The sequence below is a fragment of the Castanea sativa genome, chromosome 10 (genome assembly GCF_040712315.1).
Source record: "Castanea sativa cultivar Marrone di Chiusa Pesio chromosome 10, ASM4071231v1".
Classification (NCBI taxonomy): domain Eukaryota; kingdom Viridiplantae; phylum Streptophyta; class Magnoliopsida; order Fagales; family Fagaceae; genus Castanea; species Castanea sativa.
The window spans coordinates 40225850-40239451 of NC_134022.1; the positions used below are offsets into that span (position 1 = coordinate 40225850).

General features: G+C 36.4%; 2 protein-coding genes across 6 annotated transcripts; both read right to left on the reverse strand.

Annotated features, from left to right (window-relative positions):
* Positions 1–2873: 2873 nt before the first annotated feature.
* LOC142614312 (uncharacterized) lies at positions 2874–6188 on the reverse strand. 5 transcript variants are annotated; one of them, XM_075786907.1, is made up of 5 exons: positions 6095–6188; positions 5879–5926; positions 5577–5634; positions 5380–5454; positions 2874–5251 (listed from the first exon to the last, which is right to left on the reverse strand). In XM_075786907.1, exon 5 carries the CDS (start codon positions 5127–5129, stop codon positions 3060–3062), a length of 2070 nt encoding a protein of 689 aa, XP_075643022.1. In that variant the 5' UTR covers positions 5130–5251; positions 5380–5454; positions 5577–5634; positions 5879–5926; positions 6095–6188; the 3' UTR covers positions 2874–3059. The 5 variants fall into 5 exon arrangements, with proteins under 5 accessions (XP_075643022.1, XP_075643020.1, XP_075643019.1 ...); XM_075786905.1 differs by having other exon boundaries at positions 2874–5396; XM_075786904.1 differs by having other exon boundaries at positions 2874–5454.
* A 1890-nt stretch (positions 6189–8078) lies between these two features.
* LOC142613127 (uncharacterized) lies at positions 8079–13511 on the reverse strand. Its single transcript, XM_075785329.1, has 5 exons — positions 11561–13511; positions 11205–11467; positions 10816–11107; positions 9657–9809; positions 8079–8995 (listed from the first exon to the last, which is right to left on the reverse strand). The coding sequence occupies exons 1-5, from the start codon at positions 11957–11959 to the stop codon at positions 8609–8611; spliced, it is 1494 nt and encodes a 497-aa protein (XP_075641444.1). The 5' UTR covers positions 11960–13511; the 3' UTR covers positions 8079–8608.
* Between the last annotated feature and the right edge of the window lie 91 nt (positions 13512–13602).

The window sequence follows — 13602 nt, forward strand, 5'->3', positions numbered from 1 at the left end:
TAGGGAGGAAATTTGGGTCTTTAAGAATTTGGTGTTTGGTGGTCTGGTTGTAAACACAATTCAGACTTCAAAGTTACACTAGATTCTGGTGTATTGGACAACCATTACGAAGGGAACGCTCATCCCTTAGACTACTATTATCACTTCATGTTTTAGGGGTATCCAATGTAGCCTAGATAAAGAAAATGAGCATCTCCGCCATGTCAGAAGTGGAGAGTGGTAGTCTTGAATGTGAATTGAAATCTACCACTTTTTTCATCCAAAAAGTTCTTTTTTAATCCAAAAAGTTGTATCGTCTTTCTTACCAAATTCTTAGAGACCCAAATTTCCTCCCTACCATGGGCACATGGGGATGGGAGCAAAACATGGGGAGTTCGATCTCAAGAGTGCGTACAGAATTGCTTTAAGCCTAGGTCCTTCTCAACCTTTCCATGGTAAATGGGTCTGGGACCTTAAAACCCTTCCAAGAATCCAGACTTTCTTATGGAAGTGTTGCCACAATAGTATCGGAGTTAGATAGTGCCTTGTATCAAGAGGAATGGTTATGGACACCACTTGTCCTCTATGCCACGGTGGTGTGGAATAAATTGTTCATGCTTTTTAAGACTGTCCTATCATTACATTTTTCTGGAATCATCTAGGAATCCCATGCAGCAGTGGCCTCTCATTTTCTCAAAACCTTCATACCTGGTTAGCTGTGAACTGCACCACAGAGAAAGCCACATCACGATGCTCTTTTTCTTGGAGGGCGGTGTTTCCTTTTGTTGTCTGGACAATTTGGAACTACAGGAATCAAGTGGTCTTTAAGAATAGAAACTCCAATCCAAATCTAGCAAAAGAGATAATTCAGAGGGCAAGGGAGTTCTTTTACTGTGCTTATTTTCTAAAGTTAATAGTGAACTTGGTAATCAAACAAATCAGATGGGAAAAACCTACACGGGGTTGGGTAAAATGGAACACCGACGGATCATCATTGGGGAACTCGGGTCTGGTAGGAGGTGGATGAGTAATTTGCGATGAGGATGGTGCTTGGAATGTAGGGTTTACTAGAAATATTGGCATCACATCCAGTTTTTTAGCTGAACTATAGGCCCTTTGTGATGGCCTCTTACTTTGCATAAATCAAAATTTTAATGCTATTGAAGTAGAATTAGATGCAAAATCTGTTATAGATTTCCAAGTTGTCCTAACAATCTGATCTCGCCTTTGGTGGATGATTGTAAGCTACTGGCTACCCAAATTCCCCAGATTCGTTTTAACCATTGCTACAAGAAGCAAACAAAAGTGCGGACAAGCTTGCTAGGATGGGAGCTGTCCAAGACAACCAATTTGATCATTTTGTTTGTCCGCCTGTGAACGTCTCTAGTATTTTTATTTTTGAGTTTTAACTGTCTGTACTTAAGCAGAGAATGCCTTGAAACTTTATTTGTTCCTTAGTTTTCGCAATGATATCCTCTTTTTACCAACAAAAAAGAAAAAAAAAAAAAAATCACATTCTCTATACAACCGAAGAAGAAAGAAGACATTAATAAAAGGATGGTGTCCACTCTCTGAGACATTTATTGCCTTCTCCACAATATTATTCCACAAAATTACAGCCAATGAAATCTTGATACGAGCCTGGTTTGCATGAGTGTCCACAACTCCACATTATATCACCTGATACACCTTTGCATGTATTGCACCAAGCCACCAATGAACAAAAGCAGGTTTTGCAAAATGACACAGGACAAGCATGTATGGACAGCAAAGGAACTCGCAAAATGGTACTGGAAACTTATATTCTTTCTAGATCGATGTTGAAAGTCTACATCTTTCCTTGCAACTTCCGAGACATGTCCAAAGACAAAATTGACTACGAGAAAAGATTCAAACAGCTGAAAAGAAACATTAAATTGTTCGCTGACACACGTTTTTCGACAAACCAGTTAGTTCAACTTTAGAAGTTTAAGCAGTTTGACAACACGATTTTTATTTTTATTTTCACAATCTTAGCATGGTTTACTTTGACACAACAATTTGACGCATTTCATGAGGTGTTGGTAACTGAAGTTGGGGTATATCTTGGTAGTAATTATTTTTATCTTTGGATTGTTTGGACAGGACAGACAAATCATCAGTTCCACAACCTCAACATTGCACCAAATTTCTAGTATTTCTAATGGGGACATACAGGGTTCAATTCTCCCCTCTCCCAACTATCGAATTTTCTATAAAAAAAATATAAACATTGCACTAAATTACAAAGCTCAAAGATTCATTGAATACCTTGAAAATCAATCAAGTCATGACTTTAAATCATTCAGCTGGTGACATGGGTAGAAATCATTCAGCAGGTAACCAGTTAGTTCAACTTTAGAAGCTTAAGCAGTTTGACAATACGATTTTTTTTTCTTTTTCACAAACTTAGCAAGGTATTCTTTGACACAACAATCTGATGCATTTCATGAGGTGTTGGTAACTGAAGTTGTGGTATATCTTGGTAGTAATTATTTTATCTTTGGATTGTTTGGACAGACAAATCATCAGTTCCACAACCTCATCATTGCACCAAATTTCTAGTATTTCTAATGGGGACATCTAGGGTTCAAATCTCCCTTCCCCCAACTATCGAATTTTCTATAAAAAAAAAAAAACATTGCACTAAATTACAAAGCTCAACGATTCATTGAATAACTTAAAAATCAATCAAGTCATAACTTTAAATAATTCAGCTGGTAACATGGGTAGAAAAATAAAGAAACCATTCAAATGAATTATTATTATTTATATATTTTTCTAAAAAATAATCAGGTTTGTATGAACAATGCAAAATTCCGAGACATAAAAATAAAGGTATTAAAAGCCGATATTTAAAACCTGAAACATTGAAGTGGACCTCTGAAAATATTACCTATCTAAACTGAAATCTCATCTAAAGAAGCCTATGAATAGTACAGAATATCTCTGAAAACTGAACCAGTTAATAATTAAAAAACTAGAGAAAAATCTAAACGGACTAGATTTTCTTTACACATTGGGGGGGGGGGGGGGGAGTAGTGCTACTTGTATACCAGTACCTATATAGGTGCTGAACATGTTGTTCGAAAGTGCCCAGTCTGATTGCAGCGGCTGCAATGCACAACCCGTTTTGCACGACCACTGTCTTCTGAACGAACCCGCCTTTTCCTTGGCCGTCCCGGTGGCTTGAGCGATTTTGGAGGATTTATGATAACCTCAGCATCTTTATTATCATCATTCTGAAATACTGTTAACATCTCCTTCCAAAGAGTTTTATCTGGAATTGGGTGTATTGTTTGTGAATATGCCTTGCGATAATTTGTGACTGTGAAACAACTTTCAGTAAACCGATGAACATTCTGCCTGCAAGAAAGAAGAGCTGCCACAGCATGAGCACAGGGCAGCCCACAAAGCTGCCATCCTCGACATGAACAGCAACGAGAACGGATGTCCACTATATGTGACCCTTCATGGGATATGACTTCAAATTCAGCTTCATTTGCTCGGAGCACTTGATAGTTATGAGCACGCTCAATAGCCTCCGACACACGCCTTTCGGCAGATGGAACAAGTATACTAGTCCACTGCATGCTTGCTTCACGACGCTCATTGAACCAAGTCATTAGCTGCCGACGGATATACTCCATCATTTGAATAATTGGAAGCCCAGAAGCTTCAAGTATCCAAGTTGTCCAGTATTCAGCAATATTAGCTGTGAGATGCCCAAACCTTACACCCTCAAAATACGCTGTGGCCCACAAGCGAGGTGGGATTCGTCTGATCCAATAGGCAGCATCCTGTGATATCTCTTCAATCTCGAGGATTTTTGCTTCATATTCAAGTATAGTGAGAGCATAAGCAGCCTCCCAAAGAAGGTTGATGAGAACGGCACTGTTGAATTCCTTCCGGAAACTGTCACTAAGATGATGCATGCAAAACCCATGAAAAGCAGTTGGGAAGTTTGTTTCTACTCCATCCACAATTCCCTTCTGCCTATCAGACAAAATTGTAAGCCTTGGCATGTTCTCTGCATTAATTTCAAGCAGGTTATGCAGCTCTGAAAGAAACCACATCCAGTTATCATCGTTCTCCTCGTCAACCACACCAAATGCCAAAGGAAACATAGCACCATCTCCATCAAAACCAGTGGCAAAAAGCAAGGTCCCAAGGTACTTGCTTTTCAGAGAAGTCCTATCAAGTCCTATAAGAGGCCGGCATGCATTTAGAAAACCATAAATTGATGCTTGAAAGGAAATAAAGAGGCGTTGGAAACAGTTGTCAACAGGATTTCCATAGACAAATGCAATACTTTCTGGATTTGTCCTTCTGATTTGGTCACAATACTGAGGAAGCAAACGATAATCTTCCTCGAATGACCCACGAACTGCAGCCATGATTCGCTCCTTTCCCCTCCATGCTTGCTTATATGATAATGCGATCCCATGGATCCGGTGAATCTCTTCTAATATCTCCTTTGGTTTGTAATTAGGGTTTTCCCGCAGGCGTTGTTCCACAGACTCTGCAACCCATTGGACTGAGGCTTGATGATGACCAAGATGAGTAATTCCACCACAGGTATGTGGCTCATGGATGGTCCTAATTGTGAAGGTAGGAACACCAGGAAGCTTTGCAGCATGAATTCGCCAAGGGCATCCCTCACTTGCACATTTGGCAGTGAAACGAGTCTTGTCAGACTTGACTGTCTGCATCTCAAAGTGAAGGGAAATGGCTGCATCCCTCAGTGCCCTTCGGCAGCTATGGACATCAGGAAACTCTTGCCCAACAGTCAATTTGCGGTCAGGATCAACTAGGGCACGGGACTGAAGGACAGGAGGAGTAACTAGCATGGACTGCTGAACAGTCATATCTGAAACAGATACAATACCCATCTCCTGATTCTGCTCTACTAGGGCTAGATCTAAGCTGTCATGAAGATCATGGTTCTCTACAACGGTCAATTCATGATGGTCGGATAAACCCAAGTCGTGATTCTCAACAGTAAAAGCTAAGTCATTATCATGGTTGTCAAGATCATCAGCATGGTCTTGAGCAGCTTCAGAATCTTTATCTCCATCCAACTCTAAACCATTTTCCTCAAGATTGTCAGCATGTGTATGTCGAAGGGCCATTTCATGTTCATGTGTTGGACCAAGAGCTAGTCCATGATCATGGGCATGTCCTAAACCCAAGTCATGGTGATGGGTGTGCACTCCTAAATCCAAATCATGGTCATTGGGGGTTTGGCCCAATCCTAAATTATGAGTATGATGAGCAGGACCCAGAATCAAACTGTGATTGTGCCCAAGTGCCAAATGTTGTTGATCTGGCATTAAGGATAAGTCATTGTTGTCCATAACAAATTGAATTGAATGGGGTTACCTCTATAGATGATGCAGCTGAATCAAATGAAAAGGCTCAAAAAATAAATATAATATCTGCTTTGATTAGAGGGACCTGTTGACAAAACAAATACATAGTTGTGAATGAAAATTGAAAACCTATGCTTTTTTCCTTCCTTCCTTCCACAGAGAGCAGACCATTATAGATTAAAAGAATTACAGAAAAAGAGCATTTACCTGAAGTATAGAGTAAAGTTGGTTTGTGGGTTTTGCTCCCCAAATGTTGTAGATACGACTGAGAAATAGTATCAGTAGTAAGCACAAATTAATACGAAGAAGCCACATTTCTCATTGTAGAGACTAGTAGAACATAACATTACATTAGTTTTGGGTTTTTTTTTTTTTTTTTTTAAATTAAAAAAAAATAGAATATATATATATATACATAGAGAGAGAGAGTGAGTGACAAATTCCATTAAACTGCAATGCTTCTAGTTTCTTAGTTATCTCGAAACCAAAGAAAAGAAAAGAGAACTCACGTGACGTGCAAGTATAACGAGTAACGACGACCTCCCCAGAAAGAGAACCTGCAATTGAAAAAGAAGAAACATGTTAATTTAGGGTTTAAAGAAAAGAAATTTGATTGAGGAGAGAAAAAGGGAGGAATTGAAGAAAAGAAAAAAACTAAGTAATGGGTATGAATTGAACAAGTGAGAGAGAGCGAATGAGTGAGTGAGGCCAAAAGAGGGAAAAACCTGAAAGGAGAGAGTGAGAAGACTGAAGTTTTTTGGAGGAGGGCAAGGGAGGGGCAAAAGGGTAGCCGATGCCCGATCTACTTTTCTACGTTAGGGTTACCCTTTTTTTAGGGTATTTTCGTCATCCTTCTCTCCCCTCCTTCTCTTCTTTTCACTATTCCTATTTTACCCCCACCACTTATTTATTCATTTCTCCTCTTTTATTTCATTTTTTATTTTTACTCCCTCACCTGCTCGGGTTTTTATTTTATTTTTTAATGGGATAAATTTTACTTTAACTTGTTCTAAGTTTTTGTTGTTTGAAAGCTAACTTAATCTAAATATATATATATATATATAATTATAATTATAATTTTGGCTTATTATAGGTGGCCTTCTAATTATATAAGTGGGCTTTGTTGCTTGAATTACCCATTACTCATTAGTTCCAACATTATGCTAAGCTCCAACATATTTGGTGTATTTATGAACCTCACATATACGGTATATATATATATATTTTAGAAAGTTTCAATTTATGGCGTACGCTTTTGATGATAGCTATTTATTATTGGACTAAGACACCAATTAGCTTTTGGTGTAGGCGAAGATTGAATATTAGATATTTTATTTAATCATTTGAGACTTTATCAGTTGAGCTAACTAAAACCACACATTTACGACATATTAATACTCAGTATTAATGAAGTTAATTTTTATTTTTTAAAAACACTCACTTATATTAGTGGGCAGGTGGATGGCATTTAAGGAATCTCGGGATTTTACATTTTATTCTTTCTAAACAATACCTCATTTTACACATCTTCTAAACTTTTTTTTTTGTTGAGAATCACCCCATGAATTGTCTGAAGACATACTTACCCTCCCTAAACCATACCCTCTTTTATATTTACTCCCTAAACTATAAGAATACATATTTTACCCCATAAACTATATCTTCTTTAACACTTACTCCCCAAAGTATGAGAATATACACTCACTTCCCTAAAATAAATTGTCCATGAGATAGAGTGCAAAGTGTTACATGGGTCATAATTTAGGAGGTAAGTGTGCATTCTCATAGTTTAGGGGACAAGTGTTACACGAGTAATATTTTTAAGTGTGCATTTCCATAGCTTAGGGGTAAGTGTAAAAAATTATAATTTAAAGGGGTAAAATGTAATTTTTTAAGGAATCTTTTAGGGTGAATAAATGTATCAAGAATAAGAATCATGCATTGTATGTCACATTATTTAAGCCATTAATATATATATATATATATATATAAACGTCTGCGAACTGTTAAAAAGCAAATGAATATGCTCTTAGGAATCATTTAATTCCTGAAAAAAAAAAAATACATCTCTTGTTAAATCTCTACGCCTTCCTCAATTTTTTGTTTGGGTAGAGATATTTAAAATGAAGAAGTTTGATTTAATTTTAGTTTAGGTAATAGACTTGGTTATAGCATGAAATGAATTTTTTTATTTTTTTAATTGATAAAATTTATGGATAGATTTTAGTTTTATTAATAAGCGGATTTCAAACTACTAGATAGTAGCACAAACGTTCTTATTTACCAAAACATATATAATTTGTTGATAAATTTATATAAAAAAATTTATACTAACAATTGTTCTTCTAATGCTTTGATTTTAAATTATCAAATCTAAAGCCAACCCAAATCAATTCCCCACTTCCTTGAGAATTTTACTGATGGATATTGAAACTGAAATTTTGGACTTAAAATGTAAATATGGATCTTTAGTAAGCAGGAAGTGGTGGCTTTATATGACCCTTCATGAAATCATGAAACAGACTCATTTGGAATTAAGAGGGCACTTGGTCACCAAAGTATGCAATTTTCGAAAATAACACCGTACAGGGAAAACTGCTTCCTTTATGTTATTTAAGTATCACATTACACCGCTCTCCCTTAATACGGTGGTCATTCTACAAGTATAAATGCTTGTAAGATGTGGAGGGACAAGGGTCGGGGTTCAAGTTTCTAGAAAGGAGCTTCACACACATATACACTTAGATTATGCTAGAATAGAAACTCTATCTTGTAAAAAAAAAAAAAAAAAAAAGAGAAGAAATATCACATTACAATACCAACTTTACACAAGGAGCTTTAGGTACCTACTTGGGAAGCATTCTTATTGCAATGGTGCAAAAAAAAAAAAAAAAAAAAAATCTACAAAATCACGAATAAGTTGCTTGCAGAAACCCAATTCAGATGTAAAACTCTCTGGCACGTTGAAGCATAGCTGCTAACCTATAAAAAGCAAAACTATCACCTAAAATCCCAACGGTAAAACAGGCTATGCAACATTGCTCGCCCCTTCAACTAATTTGATACTCAACATTTACCTCATCTGATTTGGATGAAGATGAATCCAATCTGTGTTTATTGTCTCCTACCCAGGCCTCATTTCAAGGTAGTAAAATTGTGAGTGCAACCAACTGAGAGAATGCATTGGTTCTTATAAAATCTATGTCCATTGCTGGAAAGTTGCCATGTTTCCTAATCTATCAAGATGGCACTTTTCCCTCCACGGGTGAAGATTCAAGCTTAGGTAGCAGTTCTGAGACCACCTTTTGTAGTGCAATACGGTTCAACTGGTGGTTGTTTCCATTAACGAAAAATTTCGAGAGAAATGTAATTTCTTCAGTGTCCACATTTTCAGCAAGAAGTTCATTCCAAAATTCTTCATCCTCATTGAGCTCAGCCGTCTTCATGAGTTCTATTACTCTCTGCAAGGTTGCTACATTCCTACCTGCACCACAACCCATGGCGGTTGCAGCACCCACTGCATTTGCGAGTGCTAATGAATTAACCATGGGCATATTGTGTATAAAACCAAAAGCAATGGCAGCCACAAAACTATCTCCGCACCCCACAGTGTCAATAATGTTCACCTGATCACATTGCAGAATAACAGCTACTTGTTTCATTTCACATTAGGCAAGAAAGGACGATCAACAAGGAATTTAGGAAGGTTAGAATAATGCACTAGAAGAAAGTGAGCGGATATAGACCTTTTCACATTATTGGAAGAAATTTTCATTCCACCAGTATTTAGGTAACATAACAGTTTTAATACAAAATATAGCACACAATCATATTCACTGCATGTCAAACTCTTGGGTTTAATGTTATTTATTTAAACATTTTTTCACATGATTTGGTACAAAAGGCTTCCTCTATGGTGCAACAGCAAGAGAATGGGTAAATACTAAATATATAGTTTAAAATAATAAATTAAATATGACCTATCAAAAAAAAAAAAAAATTGAAGAACACACTTGAATGCCATTATTAACCCCAAACTTCTGTTATAGTTAGCCAAAACACAGACCTTCAACAACAATAATTATATTTATTATTATTTTGATAAGACTTTCAACAGAAATTATTATTATTATTTTCATTTTTATAAGACTTTCAACAACAATTATTAATATCATGGTATCAAATAAGTTCAAAAAAGGTTTCTCAAAAAAAAAAAAAAAGAAGAAGTCCAAAAAAGAAACTCATGGAAACATCATAAGAGATCATGTTGGGATTCTAAAATAATACCTTGAATGCAGGAGCACAAGATATACTTGACAAAGAGATTATAATTGACCCCCTTGAACCCATCTTAACAATAACCCATTTTATGCGCACACCTTTCTTGAGCAGCTCCTGCCCTGCTAATATTGGATTTTTTATGCCAGTCAGTGCTTCAGCCTGGCAAATCATTAACACAAGTGGAACGGATTAGGAAAAAAAAATCTAGTAAATTATGCACAAAAATAATTTTCCACCATAATTTACAAAGACAAAACCTACACTTTAAAGAAAGACTTTACTGGAAGGAAGTTATTGAAAGAATGGGGTCCTAAGCCTACTATACTTTTGCTAGGTATACCAAGGGCCACAACAGGTTCAAGACAAACTACAATTATCCAGATATGCAACTAAGAAGGTCTATTTACCAACATGAATATGGAACTCCAAAAAAATAGTGATCCAAGGAAATTTTTTTGTGATACATCGTATCTAATTTCTCACCAACATGAATCAATAATTCCATTAGGATATAAAGGCCTTTCCGATCTTTGTAAACTTTTGGTACTTATTGTATAGAGGAATCATATACAAAAGTGTACAGCCCGACAAATTGGTAGTCCATCTAAGCGAATGCAACAGTCATAGACACTAGAGTGCTGATGTACCAAAGAAGCAAAAAGGAAATTATAATATAAAGGCCAAGCAAGCTTTCATTATAACACGAAAATGTTGGGAATCAACATTTTAATTGCCCGTGAAACATACTTAGGCTAACAAATTGTGGGTAATATGACAAACAGATGTAGTTCAGACAGGCACGGAAAAAACTAATGGAAACAGCACAATGAAGATTCAATAATTAAAATTAAAGGCTTTCCAAGGACATAAGAAGAAGAAAAAGGGTGTAAAAGAAGATGGTAATGACTAAATAGAGGCTAAATGGGCATAGAGCAGAAGTATAAATGGCCCTCGGGAGAAGAATGGTGCAGTAATGCATAGTGTTGAAAAAAGTACACAGCAATTCAGCAGAAAGAAAAAGAGTGTAAAATAACAAAATATGACAAGTGAAGAGGTCCCTAAACAGAAACTAGACAAATAAAGCGGCAAAAGAGGGGGAGAGGGAGAGAGAGAGAGAGAGCATAATATTAGGTGATGTAAAGGAAAGTAAAAGAGTGAAACGGACCTCATCAGAAGTGAGAAGAAGAACGTCGCTCATTGTTAAGAAGTGGGAAAAGGCTGTCTGTTGTTGGGGAGTTCCATTGAAAAGAGTGTGTCCACGGGGTCCAGGATCGAAAAAAACACAAGTCCCAACTTCAACAGCATATTGTAGAGCAGAGGTAAGCATGTGGGGGGAAAGCTCATCAAAGCCATAACCATTACAAAAGAGGATCTTTGAGTTTTGAATGGCCATCTTGACTTGGTTGGAGAGTGTGGTCAACCAACTGAAAGCAGGCTGGTCACTGAAATCAGCTCGACTGAGAAACAGAAACAAGGTTGGTTGATTTTTGAGATACTAGAAGATACATAGATAAGAAATACTAGTAATAATAATTGTTGGGAGGGGGGGTATACCTGCAAAAACCATGTCTTTGTAAAGGGTCAACAAGAACCCAGCAGAGAAGTGTTTGATAAGAAGAGGCAGCATGAAGAAGATGATCAGAATGTTGTTGAGTGGGGGTCATCATTCCAACCATAGAAATACCCTCATCATGAAGGACGTCTAGGAGGAAGCGCCCATAAATGTCGTCACCCACATGACCAATTGTTATACAATCAAGTCCAACCCGACCTGCTGCTATTGCCATATTGCAATTACCACCGGCTTCCCAGAATTGCTATAATAAAAATCAATGAATATATTAAAAGATTGAAAGTTGCAGAAAGCGAAAGAGAAATCAAGAGAGAGAGAGAGAAAGAGAAAGAGAGACCTTATCGGGCGGTGAAGCTGATAAGCGATCCATGTAGAGCTTGCGAAGAGCAGGGTCCTTGGGGGGCAATTCGGGAACATTAAGCACAATATCAACGCACAGATTTCCCAAAGTGGCCACATCTATTTCTTTTGATTTCCCTGATATAATTCCCACGTTTGAGCTTCGCTTGGCCCTTGGAGTTGGAGTTGGAGGATACACGCAGCAGCGAGGGATTGACCACCGGGAAATGGAGCGCCTCCTCCTAGGTCTAGGTCTAGGTCTAGGGTTTTGTTGATTGTGATTATGAACATCATATTCATATTGACATGGAGCATGGTATGCGAAAGGGAGTGAAGATTTGATGAAGAGGGTGGTGGTGGTGGTTGTTGTTGTTGTCAGATGATGGATCATAGGCATTCAGTTTCCTCAACCGATATCACAAACCCACAAAACCTACAAACTAACTTCTACTGCTACAACCAACACAACGGAACAGAATTGCTTTGAGTAATGTTGTGTTGTGTTGTGTTGTGTTGGAAGCAGGATGCCAAGAGAGGGATTATAATTATATTGTTATCTACTACTCAATTCGAGGTGGTATATCCTGCACCCGGCATATATGCCGGGTACAAGATATAAAAATCGACTCAATTCACACTGCAATGCTTTCTTCTCTTCTCTTTTCTTTTCCTCTTCACAATATTTAAATACACATATATCTTTTGTTTCAATTTTTTTTAAAACTCATTTTTATTTTAATTCTTCCTATAATACTTAAATAAATTACTTCACATCAACTTAACAACACCACCATCTATATCAACCAAAAAAAAAAAACACCACCACCACACTGCCCCACATGATAACATAATATGACTAATATTAAGATTTTGTCAATTTAAATTAATATATATTTTTTAATTTACATATTTACCAAAATTATTGAACTAAAAATTCAAATTCAAATTTATTTTATATAATTATTATTTTTTATATAAGATAGAAATTCTACTTTAGTTTAATCTAAATATATATGTGTGTGAAACTCTCTTCCGTAGACTTGAACCCTTACCTTCTACACTCTACAAACATTTATATTTGTGGAGTGACTATCACACTAAGGATGCATAGTTGTATATAACTAAATTCTTTGAATGTCAATAGATTTCATATATTTTTTTGTCTACAAATGAAATTGGTGAAAACTTATTCCAACTTTTTCCTTGATAATTTTAAGCATTTTTTATTTCATAGAATTATATTTCTTTTTTAAGGGGGAGAGAAAAAAAAGTGTTCCTCCACTCAAGTTTGACAATTGACATTACAGAGTTCTTTTAAAGCGTGTGGGAACTGGGAATCTCTATGGCCAACTTTTTAGTAATTATGATGACCTATATATTATTGTTTATGATTTTATTAATTTGTTTTGACCAGAATCCTCAAATCTTTTCCATTATATTTAAGACATAAACAACACTTTTATAATCCGATATATGTATTTTTAACTTTATAATAAATTTGATAATCACAAAGAAGAGGGGGATATTTTGAATATTGGAAGTTTTCGTTGTCATTGAAAGTACTGGGTGGTGCCACAAGCTCAGCAATTGGAGTTTTCAATTTTCTATGATGTCATGTAAACTTTTATCTAATTCACAATTGAACATTACAAGCACTAGTCTATACAAATGTATCCACTACCAGTCTACCAGAGGTCCATCCATAAGATGCATATTCTATATATCTCCGTCCATTTAGAATATATTTTTTATTCTTAGATGATGGTTGTGATTTATGATAGAATTATAAAAGCATCCAAGTTGCTACCGCTTGTTAATGTAATGATCCCTCTAACGCCCCCCCCCCCCCCCCCTCTCTTTTTTTGCAGCTTTATATTCCGTTTTTGAAACATCCTGAACCATCAAAATCCCATCTCTCTCTCTCTATCACTTTAACCAACTTGAACTTATCTTTCGACTTAAAAAAAAAAAGAACTACTTTCAAAGTTGGAAATGAAGGTCCTTTGGCCTTGGTAGGAAATCACAAGGTTCACTTTTTTC

What these genes read in the sequence shown, in the direction of transcription:
- LOC142613127 (XM_075785329.1), bottom strand. Translation starts at nt 11,959, where the DNA reads ATGCCTATGATCCATCATCTGACAACAACAACAACCACCACCACCACC. An exon ending in CAAAGACATGGTTTTTGCAG is followed by an intron (nt 11,108 to 11,204) that starts GTATACCCCCCC and finishes TCTGTTTCTCAG; the next exon opens with TCGAGCTGATTTCAGTGACC. An exon ending in CTTGTGCTCCTGCATTCAAG is followed by an intron (nt 8,996 to 9,656) that starts GTATTATTTTAG and finishes CAATGTGATCAG; the next exon opens with GTGAACATTATTGACACTGT.
- LOC142614312 (XM_075786903.1), bottom strand. Translation starts at nt 5,950, where the DNA reads ATGTTTCTTCTTTTTCAATTGCAGGTTCTCTTTCTGGGGAGGTCGTCG. An exon ending in TCGTTATACTTGCACGTCAC is followed by an intron (nt 5,635 to 5,878) that starts GTGAGTTCTCTT and finishes ACTATTTCTCAG; the next exon opens with TCGTATCTACAACATTTGGG. An exon ending in AACTTTACTCTATACTTCAG is followed by an intron (nt 5,324 to 5,576) that starts GTAAATGCTCTT and finishes CCTTAATGCCAG; the next exon opens with ATCAACAACATTTGGCACTT.